This window comes from Bos grunniens, chromosome X (assembly GCF_055505025.1).
Source record: "Bos grunniens cultivar Pamir isolate PY7600 chromosome X, Bosgru_T2T1.0, whole genome shotgun sequence".
Taxonomy (NCBI): Eukaryota; Metazoa; Chordata; class Mammalia; order Artiodactyla; family Bovidae; genus Bos; species Bos grunniens.
The window spans coordinates 62,952,085-62,970,400 of NC_141194.1; the positions used below are offsets into that span (position 1 = coordinate 62,952,085).

At 43.5% G+C, this 18,316-nt stretch overlaps 1 protein-coding gene across 1 annotated transcript; it reads left to right on the plus strand.

Annotated features, from left to right (window-relative positions):
- The first annotated feature begins 500 nt into the window (after positions 1-500).
- ARR3 (arrestin 3) lies at positions 501-12,394 on the plus strand. The gene is made up of 16 exons (XM_086389927.1): positions 501-571; positions 834-864; positions 1,015-1,075; positions 1,232-1,276; positions 5,865-6,064; positions 6,186-6,245; positions 6,405-6,472; positions 7,120-7,255; positions 7,440-7,524; positions 7,775-7,847; positions 8,243-8,380; positions 10,845-10,928; positions 11,186-11,209; positions 11,384-11,436; positions 11,738-11,747; positions 12,301-12,394. Exons 1-16 carry the CDS (start codon positions 501-503, stop codon positions 12,392-12,394), a joined length of 1,233 nt encoding a protein of 410 aa, XP_086246053.1.
- The last annotated feature ends 5,922 nt before the right edge of the window (positions 12,395-18,316 follow it).

Below are 18,316 nucleotides of genomic sequence, written 5' to 3' on the forward strand. Positions count from 1 at the left end.
CTCATCTGCACCTTTCTCCTTTCTTAGCTGTGTTAAGGCCACCGTGAGGTGAACTCAGGCTCAGAATCCATTGAAAAAACCAGAGTCTGGGTTTTGTTCATTCATTTATTCATGTATCTAACAAACATGTCTTGGCATCTACTCTGTGCTAGGTGATGCTCAACCTCATCCAGTACAATTTTCTTCATACTTTGCTGGATGAAGGCCTTTCTCCAAACAAATTCCTTCTCCCAAAACACTCTCAAGAGGAGAGGGCCCCAGCTATTTAATAAAGCCTCATCCTTTCTGGAGAACAAACAGTATGATTGGTCAATAATTTGTAAAAACTAGGGGAGTTTTTTCCTGTGTCCTGGATGGGTGAGAGTATGCCTGAATAAGTAACCCAGTAGGAGGGAGAATAGGAAGCATGGATGGTGGTGAGGTGTCTAAGAAGAAAAGGTTATGTCACACCAGGTGTGTCCAGATGGCATATCAAAGCCAGGTAAGGAGAATGGGACCAAATGATTGAGCCTCCCTCCTTCCCCTCTTGCCAGAAAAGGCTCAACATCCACACCATGGCCAACATGTCTAGGTATGTAAGAACTCCTAATTCTCTGCTTCTGTGACTTGTGGCTTACCCAAACCCAACGACTTGCCTTTGGGGTGGAGGGGTTTGCAACCTTTCTTCTACTTGTGTTGCCTCCACCTGGGTGTCACTTCATTTTCCTTGGGCCTCTTCCTCTAATACTAGAAATATTTCCTTTTCTCCCCAATTCCCTTTCTTTCCTTTCCCTTCTTCTCCCCCTCCCTTCTCTTCCAATCCCCTTCCATGTCCTCTGATTTTCTCCTCTTAGGGTGTTTAAGAAGACCTGCTCCAATGGCAAGGTGAGAGAACCTGACCCAGCTGGGCAAATGAAAGGGGAAAAGGGATAGATGTGTATGTCCTTCAAGGTCTCAGGGGTTTGGGTTGGGGCCTTCAGGGGAATCCATTAAAAGAAGATTATGACAGTAACATGGGAGGTTGTTCCACAACAGCTATCCATCTACCTGGGGAAACGGGACTTCGTGGACCATGTGGACATGGTGGAACCCATTGGTCAGTGAGTCTGAAAAGGCAAAGAGCCTGGGGAGAAGGGGAGTGGGAGCAAGGGAGTGAAAGAAAGCCAAGAAAGGACCATGCAGAAGAGGAGCTTCTGTTTCATAGTCTGAGGACTTTTCCTGACCAGGGTGCCGTCTCTCCCCCTCTCCATAGATGGTGTAGTCCTGGTTGACCCTGAGTACTTAAAAGGCCGAAAGAGTAAGTAAAAATCCTTGTTGGTCTGTGTATATGCCAGGGACCCCACTGGACGAGTGGACCAGAGAGTTATAAGAAAATTAAAAAGTGGATGGGACTGTGAATGTCTTATCTGATAGAAGCTAACAACTGGGAATTTCAGTCCAGTGTGGCTAAATTCTCTGGTTGTTAAAGAAGAACTGGAAATAAAGGTCAGAATAAGACTTTGAGAGGCTCAAAGTCTGAAAAGATTCTAGTGCCTCTTCCCAAATAATATTTAAAGTAGATATATTTCTAAAGCATTAATTACATTTTCTTTTCCAAGATCACACAAAATTTACATGTGTGCTGAAATTAAATGCTTTTTTCTAAAATCTCTGATTTTCTCCCTTATTGTTGGTGGGGCCTTTGCTTCACTGCTAACCTGAACACACACTTAGACTGCCTACTGAAAGATCCAGTACACCAGAAATCCATATTATTAAAATATGGATTAAATTATTAAAATTTGCATTAAGCAAATGTCCTGATTTTCAAATGTTGGCAGCTAATTAAGAGATATTTTTTAAATCTCTCTTTGATTTGGATAAATCAAAAAATTTTATTTTTCCAAGGGCTGGATGTGACCTTCAGGCTGCCACTTTGCATTCCTTTGCATTTCTTTTTCCCTTTATTTGCGTATGTTTTTCCATATCTCCTTTGTGTAGGGAAACCCATTTTTTCCATTAAAAAAAAAAATCCCAAACAAAGAAATAAAACAATAACTACAGCAAGTAACAGCAAAAGACATTACTCTGGTTATAGTATTATAGTTCTAGATTACACTGAAATAATTGCTTTGCCATTTTTTTCTTTAATTCTTGCTCTGTGATCCAACAGATTGAAAATTGGGTTCCATTTGAAAAAGGTTCAGAACAAATTGATGAATACTAGTTCAAATGTAACCTTTAGGTATTGTGGAATAAACCAAACTTAATTGCTCAGATTAAACAGTGCGGATAAGCAGTCCATCCACTTTTAAATATCAGAGGAATTTGGGGGTATAGCCAGTAAATTAATCAACTTATTTAAGAGTCTCAATTACTCTGTAGTTCTAAACCCTAAATCATTTTTTCACAGCCCTACAAAATTTCCAGAATAACCTACAGAAAAAAATCTTCAGTTTAAAAAATGTATGTCGACCCAGGAAATAAAATGTGTTTATTCCTTTAATTTTAATCATGTCCCTTAGTAGTTTTATATTATTATTCATTTAAGCTGTATGTATTTAAATTTATTCCTTAGCTTTTTTATATACTTTGTTACTTTTATCAAGATAATCTTACTTGCATAATATTTCCAAATATGTATTTTTTTCTTTTGAGGTGCATTTGTTGATGTAAAATATGCTAACGCTACTCCACTAAATGAAAAAGGCCAGTTGTAGGGCAATATATGTGGTAGTGTGAATGAAGTGTGGTTTAACAAAAATTGATGTGGGATCTTTCCGTATTATTTCTTACAACGGCATGTAAATCTACACTGATCTCAAAATAAAATGTTTCATTTCAAAAAGGCAATGAAAGATAAGTCATAAATATCTAAGGTGGTCTTATATTTAATTACCGAAACAAAGTTGGGAAGCAAATGAAACAAATTAAGAGCAGTTATCTCTGAAATACGTATGATGGCAGAACTTTGATTTCTCTTTTTGTTTGTGTTTTCTAATTGTCACACAACTAATATGTATTATTTATATAAATAACTTTAAATTAGATGTTGAATTTAAAAAACTAAAACAAGCTATTTCTTAACACAAAAAAGGATGATTGTAAACTGTCAGAGAATCAATAAGATCTTGGGGGGTGGGGTGATGCCCTTCCCACCACATACCACAGCGGGATGTGACAAGAACAATTCATCTGATTAACACACCCTGAGCTCAGGGGCTATTAGATACCCTTTTGCCTGGCCCCTCCTCTTTTTCTGATTTCTCCTCTCTTTCACTTCATCCCTTCCCTTGCTTCCTTCCAGCAACCTCTTTTCATCTTCTGTTTTTTTCTTTCCTTTGCTCCCTCTTTCCTTTTCCTATTCTTGCTCTCCCTTTTCCCACTTTTTTTGGCGTAACTGGGAAACCAAGATGAATTTAATTTGTTGGATCTTTTGAAAATTGTTAAGTTTGTCCTCATGTAGAAACATTAGAAAGTACAGATGAAGGAGAAAGACTGTAATGCTCTCACCCAGAGATAATCACAAATATTTCAGTTCACATTTATTCATATTTTCTGTGTAAAAATATCTATATTTTTATTTTAAATGCTATATTATACATAATACTTTCTAACCTTCTTTTTTGCCTCTGCAATATGTAAAAATCTATACATTTTTTGGTTGCCTAGTACTATACTGTGTGAGTGCACCATAATGTATTTAGCCAACTTTAACCACTGGACATTTTTTGCTATGACAAACAACCCCATAAAGTACATACTTGTATGTATTTCTTTTCATACTTGTTCAATTATTTCTTTAGACTAAATGCCTGGAAAAGGAATGAATGGCCAAAGGGTAGTCACACATTTTTAAAGCTTTCTATCACCAAATTGCCCTTCAAAATGGTTGTACCAATTAACTCTCCCTCGTGCAGGGTATCCTGGAGAAGGAAATGGCAACCCACTCCAGTATTCTTGCCTCGAAAATCCCATGGACAGAGGAGCCTGGTGGGTTGCATGGGGTCGCAAAGAGTCGGACACGACTGAGCGACTTCACTTTCGTGCAGGGTATGAGGCTGCCCATTGTCCCAGTCACTATAAGCACTCCCATTACCGTTACTTTCAGTCTTTGTTGTATCTTTTGAATATAGATTCATTTTCTTTGCTTGTTTGTAATTTTAAAAGCAGATAATCTGGCTGTTGTATATTTTGACTTCTTAAAAATACAAAAATAAGTTGGTTTCTACGGCTCTTGGTAGTTTTCTTTTCTTTGGGTCAGGGCTCCTGATTAAAAATAAGATTCTTGACCCCTATTCCATTTTTTCCCCAACCCCTGTTGTAAATCTGTCCTTCCTTCAGTCTCTGTCACTGTCCTTGGACAGATATCTCTCTGTACCCCGTCCCACACTCCACTAGTGCATGACGTAGCTTTCTATTTGTCCCAATAATCTTAGGTACTAGCTGTGATGTATAATTATTATTGTTCCATTTCTCTAATATTCCCATGATCATCATCATCATCCACATCTATAATTTAAATTTCCACAGGGATTTCTCGTACATCACCTCCTTACAACCACCCTGTGAGTTAAGTTGTGCACACGAGTCTGGGCTTTAGAGTCATGTCTGAGTTAAAATCCTGGGCTGTCATTTAGCTGCTCTGAGCTCATTTTCTCTACCTGTAAAACAGAGATAATAACTGTAGAGCTCTTCTGCAGTCCTATTATTGACAGGTGAAATAACTGAGGCTCAGACAACACGACAGATTTCTACAAGTCGTATGCAAACCTAGGTTCTGACCCTAGAGAATTATGCAATGAATACCCTGTACCCATCACCTAGTTTTAAAAAGAATTACAGAAACCAACTGAAGTCTCCTGCGTATCCTTCCCTAATCCCATACTCCTTCCTCCCTCCACCTCAGGTAATAACTATTCTAAATTTGACATTTATTGTTCCCATGATGTTTCTATACTTCTAACTTTATATTTATATATCAGTGAGCAACTTTGGTATTGTTCTACATGCTTTTCAACTTTATATACATGGTATGATTGTGTATATCATTCTTCTTTTACTCAACTTTTGAGACTTAACCATGTTAATACATGGAGTTCAGGTTCATTATTTTAATCTCAGTTTAATATTCCACAATATGAATATACCATAACTGTTTACCCACTCTCCCACTGATAGGTATTTAAATCATTTCCAGTTTTATGCTATGACAAACACTGATGCCATGGACATTTCATATATTTCTCCTTACAAACAAGAGCAAGAGTTCTACTAAATTCTTCTTATTTCATAAGATATGAGCAGATTCCACTTTATTGGACAGTGCCCACAGTTTTCCAAAGTGGCTGTACAAACATATACTCCCACCACAGTATGTAATCAATTGTTTCACATCTGGAGCATTGTTCAACATTTAGTGCTGTCAGACTTAAAAATTTTTGACAGTCTGAGGAGGCAGAAATGTTATCTCATTGTGGCTTTAATTTGCATTTATCTGATTACTAATAAGACCGGACATGTTTTCATACTTCATTGGCCATTCCATTCCACGCTTCTGTGTAGAGCCTATTCATACATTTTGAACACTTTCATATTGGAATGTTTGTATTTTTATTACTGATTTGTGGGAGTTTTTTTAGATACTATGAACACTAAACTTTTGTTACAGGTGTTGCAAATATTTCCTCAGGCTTTTGCTTGTTTCATTATTTATAAAGATACTTAATGTAAAGAAGTTTTAAATTTTACTGTAGTCAAATGTGTTAATCCTTTTCTTTATGGCCATACTGGTTTGATAATATTACATTGTTTCTCCATGTCTTCCTCTGAGCTTCCTCTGCCACTGTTAAGATCTCCTTTCCCCTCAGACCTGACAGGTCACTCTCTTGTTCCTTTGCCTGCAGTGTTTGTCATGTTGACCTGTGCCTTTCGCTACGGCCATGATGACTTGGATGTGATTGGTCTGACATTCCGCAAAGATCTGTACGTACAGGTCCAGCAAGTGGTCCCAGCTGAGTCCAGCAGCCCCCGGGGCCCCCTCACAGTCCTGCAGGAGCGACTGCTGCACAAGCTGGGGGACAATGCCTACCCCTTTACCCTGCAGGTACTGACCCCAAGCCCTAGGTAAGGCTTCTAGGGAAGATTAAGAGAGGAAGCTAAACAAGGAGAACAGAGGAAAGGGGTCCCTATTTCTTCTGTTTGCTGACCTCCTTCTGATCCTTTAGATGGTTGTCAACCTGCCCTGTTCGGTGACACTGCAGCCAGGTCCTGATGATACAGGAAAGGTGAGGTCTGGGTTCTCAAAAAGATGGACAGAGGGATAAATGGACAAGACTGGAGAAAGGGACAGCTAACGGATGGGATCAGATATTTCCTTATAAACCCATGAGGAAGGGAGTGGGCAGTGTCAGAAATGAGTTCTCTTTGCCTCTGCCCCTTTGCAGGCCTGCGGTGTTGACTTTGAAGTGAAGAGTTTCTGTGCTGAAAACCTGGAGGAGAAAGTCTCCAAGAGGTGTTTCTGTGGTCAACTTCCAAATCCCTGCCTCTAGCCTGCACCAGGAAACAGATCTTGCTCTCAGGACAGAAACATCCTTACTTCTAACCTCTGTAGCAGCATCACCACCAATTCAGATGCCCATTTCTGATTCCCCTCTAATTTCTCTTCTTTGCTCTAGAGCATGGGGTCAGCAAACTCTTCTGTCAAAAGCCAGACAAGAAATATTAGGCTTTGTGAGCAATGTACTTCCTGTTGCACCTACTGAACTGTGCCACTGCAGCATGGAAACAGCCATGGGCAGTATGCAGATGAACAAGCATGGCTGTGTTCCAATACTTTATGAACATTGAAATTTCAATTTTATATAATTTCCACATGTCATGATATATTATTCTTTGATTTTTTTTCAATCACTTGAAAATATAATGACCATTTTTAGCTTGTGGGCCATACAGACATAAGCAGCAGACCAGACTTAGCCAGTGAGCCATAGTTTGCTGACCTATGGTCTAGATACCTACCTTGAGGGTCCAGAGGCATTCTCTGAGGGAAACCTTCTGCCACCTCCACCACCCAAGTGAGGACTGGGCTATAGGTTTGGCACAAGAAAGGGCTGTGGGTCCTAAGGAGATGTTCTGGCTGTCCCCTTGGCCTCTACTTAGAGACTCTGTGCGGCTGGTGATTCGGAAAATACAGTTTGCCCCCCTGGAACCAGGCCCTGGCCCCTGGGCCCAGACTGTGCGCCGCTTCCTCCTGTCAGCTCAGCCCCTACAACTCCAGGCCTGGATGGACAAGGAGGTTTGTGACCCCCATTTCTTGTCCCCTAGCGTGCAACCGCTCTGAAACCCTTTCTTTATTGATCTCCTACTTGGGAAGACAAGGGTGGAGGCCAGGTCGGCAAGAGTGCTGAGGAAACAAATTCTAGGTCTTTATCTGAGTGTTCTCCCTCCAACCTTATAACGGGCCTCTCCTCCTGCTTTAGGTAAATTATCATGGCCAACCCATCTCTGTCAATGTTTCCATCAACAACTCTACCAACAAGGTCATCAAAAAAATCAAGATTTCAGGTGAGCTTCTTTTCCTGTCTCCCTGCCTCTGGTCCCAAATCCATACGTCTTTCCAGAACTCTGCCCCCACTTACCCAGTCTGCATTCATCTAGGCTTTCCCTCCATTGCAAGCTTATCAAAACATACATCTCTGTTCATCCATATATGCACATCTTAGTACATCACATGAAGTGTGCCCGTGTACAAGGGCAGTGAGTTGGGGTCTTGAGGATGACTAACTATAGTCATGTGCTTTTCCTGGCTCTGCAGTTGACCAGATCACAGATGTCGTCCTGTATTCACTAGACAAGTACACCAAGACTGTGTTCGTTCAGGAGTTCACGTGAGCTGGCGCCGGGGCTGGGGTCAGAGAGCTGAAGGGTAGGGTGGTGGAAAGAGGGTCGGGGTCTGGAGGCAGAGGAGAGGATTGGGGAAAGAAGGAAGTGGGGAAGAGGCCAGGACTGAGGAAGGTCAAGGTGAGGGCTGACTGGAAAAAGGGAGGGATTCTCAAGAGAGCTAGAGGGAGGATACACACAAGAGGATCATCGAATTCTGAGAGAGGGTGGGGGCATAAGATGATTTCCCACCAGAGTGAATCATTCCCACTCTCCACAGTCAGACATGTCTGCTCTCTTGGATATTCCAGTAGGTTCATGGCATTGTGCAAAATACTCTTGGGAATAAGAATCACTTAGTTGGCAAGCCTAGCTTAAGTTCTTCTCTTCTTTTCTTTCAAAGGGAGACTATAGCTGCTAACTCCACCTTCTCCAAGAGCTTTGCAGTAACCCCGCTCTTGGCAGACAACTGCCACAAACAGGGCCTGGCACTGGATGGCAAACTCAAGCAGGGTGACACCAATCTGGCCTCTAGCACAATGTAAGCTCACATGTAACTCCTGGCCTTCATTTTCTACCCCACAACCCATTCTGTGTGCTATATACACAGTTCTGAGGTTTCACCTTCAATGAAGCCTACCTGTTTCAAAAAAATTTTAAACATTCAGAGACACCTCTTGGCAAGAGGGCCAACAGTAAGCTAAATAATACCCATGGGACCAAGGACAGGCTTAGGTCATAGGCAACAAGAAAGGAAAAAGTGGATAGGAAAAATTCCTTATGTTGTATAATATTTTAAAGCTCAGAAAGGTCTTATGTATGGTACTGTTATCCTCATAAGAATCCCATTAGGCTGGGTATGTGTTCTTATTCTATTTTACACTTAATGGCCCTGAGGCTCAGAGAGACGAAGGAACTTGTCCAAGCTTGCACAGTGGCAGAGGTGGAAAAGATGCTATCACGTCATCTGGCTCTAACACTGTGATCTCTGTAGCAGCTACTCTCTAGTGAAGATAGAAGTTCAGTGGAAGACAGATGAGAAATGGAGAGAAAAGAGGACAAAAAAGAATATGATAGGAACTGACAGAATTATATCATCATTCATTTGGTCTGATGCCTAACATTTGGAGGCCCTAGTGTAAGATGTGTCTCCTACCGAAAACCATCTGCCACCATCTGACAAGCATTCATTCCCACTGCCTTTCTCTGTGCTTTATCAATCATGTAGCAATACATTGTTATTGCCTGAAAGAGACTGAGAAATCATCCCAATAGCATTACTTTGGAGATAGAGGATCAGCATCCCAGGGCAATGAAAAATCTTGGAAAATCTCCAAGATCATATGGCTTTCTGTATTTTCCTTTTCTTAAAATTAATTACTTTTGGCTGAACAGGGTCTTTGTTGCTGTGTGTGGGCTTTCTGTAGTTGAGGTGAGCAGGGGCTACTCTTCATTGTGGTGGCATCTGTTTGCGGAGCATGGGCTCTAGAGTGTGGGCTTCAGTGGTTGTGGCACAAGGGCTTAGTTGCCCTGCAGCATGTGGAATCTTCCTGGACCAGGGACCGAACCTGTGTCCCCTGCACTGGCAGGCAGATTCTTATCCACTGTACCACTAGGGAACTCCTGTGCCTTATTTTTCAATCAGTCAGTTTTCACTGAATGCTTGTTACATAATCATTTCTATGCTAAGCAATGTGGGAGGGTACAAAGAAGTTGAAGATAGTCTCTGCCTTCAGTTTATGGCTGAAATGGGGAACAAAGAGGAATGCAACCCAGCAATCCCACTGCTGGGCATACACACCAAGGAAACCAGAATTGAAACAGACACGTGTACCCCAATGTTCATCGCAGCACTGTTTATAATAGCCAGGACATGGAAGCAACCTAGATGTCCATCAGCAGATGAATGGATAAGAAAGCTATGGTGCATATACACAAGGGAGTACTACTCAGCCATTAAAAAGAATACATTTGAATCAGTTCTAATGAGGTGGATGAAACTGGAGCCTATCATACAGAGTGAAGTAAGCCAGAAAGAAAAACACCTATATAGTATACTAATGCATATATATAGAATTTAGAAAGATGGTAACGATAACCCTGTATACGAGACAGCAAAAGAGACACAGATGTATAGAACAGTCTTTTGGACTCTGTGGGAGAGGGCGATGGTGGGATAATCTGGCAGAATGGCACTGAAACATGTATATTATCATATGTGAAACGAATCGCCAGTCCAGGTTCGATGCATGATATAGGGTGCTCGGGGCTGGTGCACTGGGATGACCCTGAGGGATGGGATGGGGAGGGAGGTGGGAGCGGGGTTCAGGATGGGGAACACGTGTACACCCATGGCGGATTCATGTTGATGTGCAAAACCAATACAATATTGTAAAGTAATTAGCTTCCAATTAAAATAAATATTTATATTAAAAAAATTAAAGAGGAATGTGAATGCCATCTATCAGTTAAATGTTAGTATGTGTAGTTCAGATTAAAAATCCAATAGGAGTTCAAAGAAGCCAGCATAGCTGGAGGAGACAGAAGGAGCTAGATCTTGAAGAATGTGTTGGATTTGGATAGCAATAGAGGAAGAAAAGAGAGTTCCAGGTTGAGAATATAGCCTGGGAAAACGTTAGAAGGTAAGAATCTGCACGGCTTGTTCTGAGCAAGGAGAGAGGATGGGTCCGGTTAGGTCGTACCCCAGGTGTTAGGGAGTTAGGGCAGGAAGGTTAGAGAGGCTAGGTGGGACCAAATTGTTAAGGGTTGTGAAAGTCAAGCAGTGTATTAATTATATTCAGAGAGGTAGCCTCCTGAGCAGAGGGTGATATGGTAAAACTGGATTTGAGGAACAGAAATGCGATCCCAGTGAGTCGGAGATCAGAGCCTGGGAGACCTGTCAGATGACAAAAGATGCACAGGAAGGGACTGGGGGACGGAATGAGTTAGCTCCCTCACAGCCATTTCCCCTCAAACACACAACGATGAATACTACCACCTCCCAGTCTTCGACCAGGAGTGGACAAGGAGCTGCTGGGGATCCTGGTGTCCTACAAAGTCAGAGTCAACCTGATGGTGTCCTGTGGAGGGTGAGTGAGAATGCAGGGTCTGTCTGGGCAGGGGCTGGGGAGCCACTTTTGTTTTCTTCCCAGTTGGACTGACCCATTCAACTCGCCCCTTCTCTGGACCCATTTCCCAAACCTGTGAGCTCCATGAGCAGGCCACCTTCCCTTCCAGAAACCGATTCTGTGGTTGAGTTGGCCTTACAATCCCTAATTCCCCTGTCAAATTAGGTTGCTACTTTCCATTTCCAGCTGCTAATTTTAGGGTGTCATTCTACCCTCAGCATCCTAGGCGACCTGACAGCCAGGTAAGAGACTGTGGGGTGGGGGGAACCAGGGCAAGAAAGGGAGGATGCAATCAGAAGATCAAAAGAGTGATAAGGGAGAATCTAAGGGCACCCTAGGACCAAAAAACTGAGGGAGAGAGGTTCAGGGAGTAGCCTTGGAGGGAGATCTGTAACCCAATCTTGGGATCCTTGCAGTGATGTTGGTGTGGAGCTCCCCTTGATCCTGATGCATCCAAAGCCATCAAACGGTGAGTGACCAGGTGGGACTCACAGGAACAGTGGTCCCGAGGGTTGGGGACCAAGCAATTCTGATTTCATGAATCTAGGACTGGCAGTTTGCATAGAGATTCTGTAGCAGTAGGTAGGTTGGGTGAATAGCTTTGCAGGGCAATTGTGTGTATGCGTGTGTGCACACGTGCATGTGTGTATGTATTGTGTATGTATGAGAGGGAGATGGTCAAAAAGGGAGAGGGAAGAGTAACAAGACATTTCTTCAGGGAACTTATTGGCTTTAATCCACATTTCCTTCCCTCTCTATGCTCATTACAGAGGCTGCTAGGTAAGAAAATGTGAGGCCTGGAAACCCCGCCCCCCACCCCTTTCCCCACTGCCACTCTCCATTTTATGACAATGGAAATGTTAAAAAGCTTCCCTGGAGTGTTTTCAATAGGTGTGCAGTGGAAACATATGGTTTAACTTCGTGTCATAGTTTAGTAGTGCTTTTCATAAGCCCCTTTCCCTTTTTGCATCCCCCGCCGTCCACCTCCTGCTTTTCTCCCAGTTGTCATCCTTCACCCTCATCCCTTCCAGTCTTTTCTTTTTACCCTGCCTCCTAGCCCTTACTTCTCTTTTTTCATTTTCCCATGCCTTCTCTCCTTCCCACCCGCCATTCTTATTTCCCCTCTGAGGGGGGCACTTTTGAGTTGGGAGATTGGGGAAGGAATGAAGGAAACAAGCCCAGTGTGGTCTATGTGGGGTGGGGGCAGCTGAGAGGGGGTGAGGGTCTGAGCTGAGTGGCAAGGAAGGGATCACTGCTCTGGGGTCAGGAAATGGGAGTGGATGATGCTCAGAGTTGTTCCTAACCTTCCGTTCCCTTCTGATGCTTCTGCAAGCTCTGAGGACATAGTCATCGAGGAGTTTGCTCAGCAGGAACCCAGTGGAGAGAGCCAGGAGGCTTTGGCAGCTGAGGGGAATGAGGGCAGCTGAGCGCCTGGCTCCAGTACCTACATGTGGGAGCCCCCTGCAACACTCAATAAATCAGCTTGTCCAATGTGCCTTCTGATCTCTTTGGTACTTCCTCCTCTTGGAGGAGGGTAATGGAACTATCTAGAATAAACCAACTCCCCGCCTCAAGCCTCTTACCCCAACTCCACACTAGTGATTAGATTTCCTGCAGCATGTGCTTTTCCTCCAAACAACCCCTGACTTCCCTCTGGCAAGGCCACCTACCCTCTGTGAGTGCTTCAGCTTTTTGGCCATCCCTGTCCTCATCCCACCCCCAACTATCCCACTCCCAGGATCAAACACGGCCCAGCTGCCCCACCTCAGGACTGTGGGCAGGGCCTGAGAGGGCATGGCCCCAAGCCCAGGCCTGAAGGTGAGATTGATGGTTGGATGGAGTGCCATGTGACCCCAGGCAGCAAGTGCCACCCACCTGCCAAGCACAAAGCACACCACAAGGCCCCACTGCTGAGGCTTCAGCCTGGGATCCATCACACCCAAGCGCCAGTCTCTGTGCAAACCCAAGCCCTGCAATCCTTGGCTGGCAGAGTGGTGGGGGCCTAGGGGATAGGAAGATGTGATGGTATGGAATGGAGTAGGGGGCTCTCAGGGGAATCAATATCCTTTTCACACAGGGTGTCACTTGGCCTACTTATCCTCACCCACTTTATGTACAATAGCTTGGAACCCAGCACTTGCTGGGTGAGCCCAGTACAAGGCATCACACAGTACGTTTTTGCCCCCTTCTTTGGCCGACTTACCTGGGGATTCTTTTCCTCAAAGTTATCTATTGTAAGCGTTGAAAAGTTGAACCAGGACACTTTTCAAGGGCCATTCTCTACTTCCCTGGTGGCTCAGACGGCAAAGCGTCTGCCTACAATGCGGGAGACCAGGCTTCAATCCCTGGGTCAGGAAGATCTCCCGGAGAAGGAAATGGCAATCCACTCCAGTACTCTTGCTTGGAAAATCCCATGGATGGAGGAGCCTGGTAGGCTATAGTCCATGAGGTCGCAAAGAGTCAGACACGACTGAGCGACTTCACTCATTCACTCACTCACTCAACTTCTGGGTCTAAGACTGCCTGGTACTGGGGGTAGAGGAGGGGTACAGAGTAAGTATCTGCCCCTCCTTTGCAGGCAACCTTTGGCATTGACTTCCTGTCTAAGATCATGTCCCTGGAGGACCGAATAGTGAGTGTTCACTCCCACGTCACTAACCCGGTACCTCAACCACTTAGGCCTATTCATCACAGTAGGGTAGCACCTACTGTGCTGTGCTTACTGTAATGTAAGCCCACATTACGTGTGGATAAAGGAGAACTAAAAAGTGAAACCTCTACAAAAATAACTAAATAAATAAGAAAAAAAGTGAAACCTCCCCAAATCACCAAACCTTGTGCTGTTTCTTATTCTGTCTCTTCTCATCTAATCTCTACCTGTATTTAACAAAGTAGCAGTCTCAAATCCTTAAATCTGTTGCTCTGTAGGCTCTTCCTTAATGAAAACAATCTACTGAGATAGAACCTCTCTTAAGATGGTAGGCACTTACTTGGTTTGTGGCCATAGTCGCTACTTTTCAGGAACCCAATTTCCTTGACTCTTTTGATTTTCCCTTCATTAAATTCTAGCCTTTAGAAAGCTAGTTAGCAGCAGTTATGAAACACAGCTGGCTAGAAGCACTTTTGCAGCCTAATTTCTAGCAACATTCATGATTCAATTATTGCTGTGGTTGTCTTCAACATCACAAGTAGGTGTTATGCCGCATTTTACCTGAAAAGGGGATTGCAGGAAGCAATAGAGAGGTTGGTAAAACTAGCAAACAGGATAAAAAAAAATACAAGCATGAGTGCATAACGAAAAAAAAAGGGACTAGCAGAGAGAAAGGCAGGTACGTTATTCTCTTTGAATCTCAACTAAATGTTTCCATTCTCTGCAACACATTATCCTGTAGACATCAATTTTTTCGAGGCAACAGATAAGTGGGTAGAAGATGTACGGGCAGAGAGAGGTAATTATATCATCATCATGTTGGTAGGTAACAAGATTGATCTGAACAAAAGGAAAGATATGACTACAACTGCTTCTGGCATATCTAGCTCAGTCCCAATGGGGAGGGTCTCAGTTCAGTTCAGTTCAGTCCCTCAGTCGTGTCCGACTCTTTGCAACCCCATGGACTGCAGTGCATCAGGCTTCCCTGTCCATCACCAGCTCCCAGAGCTTGCTCAAAATCATGTCCATTGAGTCAGTGACGCCATCCAACCATCTTATCCTGTGTCGATCCCTTCTCCTGCCTTCAATCTTTCCCAGCATCAGGGTCTTTTCCAATGAGTCAGTTCTTCACATCAGGTGGCCAAAGTATTGGAGTTTCAGCTTCAGCATCAGTCCTTCCAATGAATATTCAGGACTGATTTCCTTTAGGATTGACTGGTTGGATCTCCTTGCAGTCCAAGTGACTCTCAAAAGTCTTCTCCAACACCATAGTTCAAAAGTATCAATTCTTCAGCGCTCAGCTTTCTTTATAGTCCAACTACTGGAAAAACCATAGCTTTGACTAGATGGACCTTTGTTGGCAAAGTAATGTCTCTGCTTTTTAATACTTTGCTCTATTTACTTGGGAGATTTACCTGTGTCAGGGATTAGAGCTTTGAGGCTTCTTGGTCCTAGGGAAGCATCATTATGCCTCAGAAAGGACTATCCCTATCCAGTAACTCTGGGTCAGAAGGGGGTCTTACCACTATCTGATCACTTACTTCATTTCTCATTTATCTAGACAAGTCTCTACAGAGGAGACAGAATTTTTGAGCCCAGTGCCAAAACCAGTTGCAATGCAAAAAATATAACTCATGTCTCTTTATGATCTCTCCATTGCATTTGTCCCTAGTTATTCACCATAGCTTACTCTTTTGGATAACCTTGGCTTGTCCTATTGTGGGGTGGGGGTAAGGTTCATCTCCATACTATGCAGTGCAAAGGCCTGGAATCATGTCCCTGAACCTGACCTTTTTCTTTTGCACAAAAACACATACACACATACACACAGAGCTATTCCAAGGCATGGCTTCTGCCCTTCTTTCCTGAGGTTAAATCCTCTCTACTGAAGGAAGAGGAGAGGATCCTTTCTCCCAGTCTTGCTGAGGTAGGGAGAGTACAAGCAGAGAAGGCCAACTTCCTTTGCTGAGGTGATGGCCAGGCCAATTTTTCTGCCTGACATATTGAAGGGGAAATGGGACTAACTTCAGCCCAAAGCAGCTGCCTGGTTTGCTTTTAGGTGAAAGGGATGATAAGATAAAAACTTCTTTTCTGTGTCTCCTAGAAGATGCCTCTGAGAGTTGAGATTTGACTCCAGCCACTTCACTCTACTACCTTCCTTCCTTAACACACACTTTGGTGGTGAAATCCAACTGGGGCCCTCCAATGAGTCAGGCATCAAAAACCATTGTTCCTATTGACAGCTTAGGACATCCCTCTGCCTAATTTGATCAATTTGCTGTATTTGGGCTTCCCAGTTTCAGTCCTCCCCCACCTCACATTTACGGTTTAAATACTTGGCTACTTATGAAGCTCTTATTCAATTCCTAGGCTTAGGAGTAAAACAGAACCCCTGAAAATGCTATCTTTTTTCCTTGACCACTTCTCACAGTTACAAGGTGGAAAGTTCTTGCAGAGCCCAGGAATCAATCCCACCTGACCATGTGGGATGTCTTACTGATAAACAACATCTGCAGGGGATGCAATTCTACAGCAGCTGCTGCTGCTAAGTCGCTTCAGTCGTGTCTAACTGTGTGTGACCCCATAGATGGCAGCCCAGCAGGCTCCCCCATCCCTGGGATTCTCCAGGCAAGAACACTGGAGTGGCTTGCCATTTCCTTCTCCAATGCATGAAAGTGAAAAGTGAAAGTGAAGTCACTCAGTCGTGTCTGACTCTTCGTGACCCCATGGACTGTAGACTACCAGGCTCCTCTGTCCATGGGATTTTCCAGGCAAGAGTACTGGAGTGGGGTGCCATTGCCTTATCCGCTACAGCAGCTAGAATATCTCAAAGACCAACACAGTTCCTTCTCCATTATTTTCTTATCTACGCCTTCAATATATGACAGGTCCTTTCACCTCAGTCTCTTATTGTTTGTGCCTTCTCCACACCATACCTACACCTCCACAATGCAGTTGCACCACGGTAGTGTCCCAACACAGAACCATTCTAAGTACCTCAAAGTAAGAACCAATTTAGGGCAAGAGGATTTTTGCCTCTTAGGCCCATGGCACCTGGCTGGGACTTTTTACCCTGTTCACTACACTTCTTAGATGAGTTGTTTTAAAACCTTTTACCCACAGGGAGAGTCTTGAACCTCAACATTCAGTAGACTCAGCCAATATGCCTTTGTGCAAGTATCTCAGCCCCTAGTTTCTTACTCAGATGGCCATTTGGGGGCAGCAGAGCAAATATGAACATATATTCTATGTGGGGCTGGGGGGCATTTCACTGGTGGCTCAGATGGTAAAGACTCCACCTGCAATGGAGACCCAGGTTCGATTTTTGGGTCAGGAAGATTCCCCTGGAGAAGGGGAACAGCAACTCACTCCCGGATTCTTGCCTGGAGAATTCCATGGACAGAAGAGCCTGGTGGGCTACAATCCATGGGGTCACAAACAGTCAGATACAACTAACACTTTCACTTTCCAGGAAACACAGAGACAGCTAGATTGACTGTACCTCCAGCTCTGCTCACCAGGATGTTGCTATCTGATGATAGCACTGAGCCTCTAGAAGAGGTACCATAGTAGAGCTGGGGTTGGGGGGTGTTTATAGGAAGAACCAGAACTTCCTCACAGAGATATGTTACTATTATTTAGAACAGTTTCCCATATTTGAAGACTTACTCAAATTCATTAAAAAGAAGTGGCATGGAAACCCTGGTTGATTAGTGTTTGGCAGAGTCAGTAAATTGGTTGGTTTGTGCAAAATTTGGGAAGAGTAGATGGCGTGCTGCAATTCATGGGGTCGCAGAGTCGGACATGACTGAGTGACTGAACTGAACTGAACTAAGAGTGGGAAAGTGAGTTAACTGTGGCAACATGAGTAGAGGTGGTGCTGAAAGTGCAGAGGTGCAGCCTTCTAATTGTGATTTTTAAAAACTGAGGCGTAGTTGATGTACACAATTGTACTGTGACTGAATAAAAAGATCTTTAAGTACAAAAAAATATATTTAAAAAAATCAGACATTTAGGCTACATCTCAAACCAATAGCATCACTCTTCATGGGGAAGGGCCTCAAGATATATATTGAAGTTTCCCAGGATTCTTCAAGGAAAATTTGGGACTTTCATTATGGGGTACAACTTCACTCCATACCTCATTAGATAACTTTCTATTCTTAATGGGTATTGTGAACATGTCAATGGCATTACACGTGGCCTGCAATATCTAACAATGGATTGCTAAGAACATGGCAGAAGGCTATTTGGGGGTTGGGGTAAAGACAAGGGGGAAATCAGCAAGCAGTCAGTACTACTCAATCAACCAGATGGAAATTGGGAACCGACTGCTTACTGCTATCCCTGAAAAGAAATGCATCTAAGCCTCTCCCTTAGTTTATGTTCCAGATGAAAGAATCTGGGAAAAGAGAAGACAGAACTATATTAATACTGGCTCCTGCACAGAAGTGGCCATAGTTCATGGGGGAAGAGACAGCATTTCCTCCAGTACCCCTCACCCTATACCCATTCCTCAGTCATACTGCAGATAAGTTTCCTGGGTCTCCCTAACATTCTGGCCAGAAAGAGATAATTGTGAAGTACGTACAGTGTTGCTCTGTTACTTCTAGTGGTTCCTCTCTGTGGAAGAGCTTTTATTTTTATCTCAAAAGCATTTATCACCCAACCAGTATCATTCAAAAGTCACACCAACATG

What these genes read in the sequence shown, in the direction of transcription:
- ARR3 (XM_086389927.1), top strand. Translation starts at nt 501, where the DNA reads ATGATTGAGCCTCCCTCCTTCCCCTCTTGCCAGAAAAGGCTCAACATC. An exon ending in ACCATGGCCAACATGTCTAG is followed by an intron (nt 572 to 833) that starts GTATGTAAGAAC and finishes TTCTCCTCTTAG; the next exon opens with GGTGTTTAAGAAGACCTGCT. An exon ending in GAGGAGAAAGTCTCCAAGAG is followed by an intron (nt 6,473 to 7,119) that starts GTGTTTCTGTGG and finishes GCCTCTACTTAG; the next exon opens with AGACTCTGTGCGGCTGGTGA.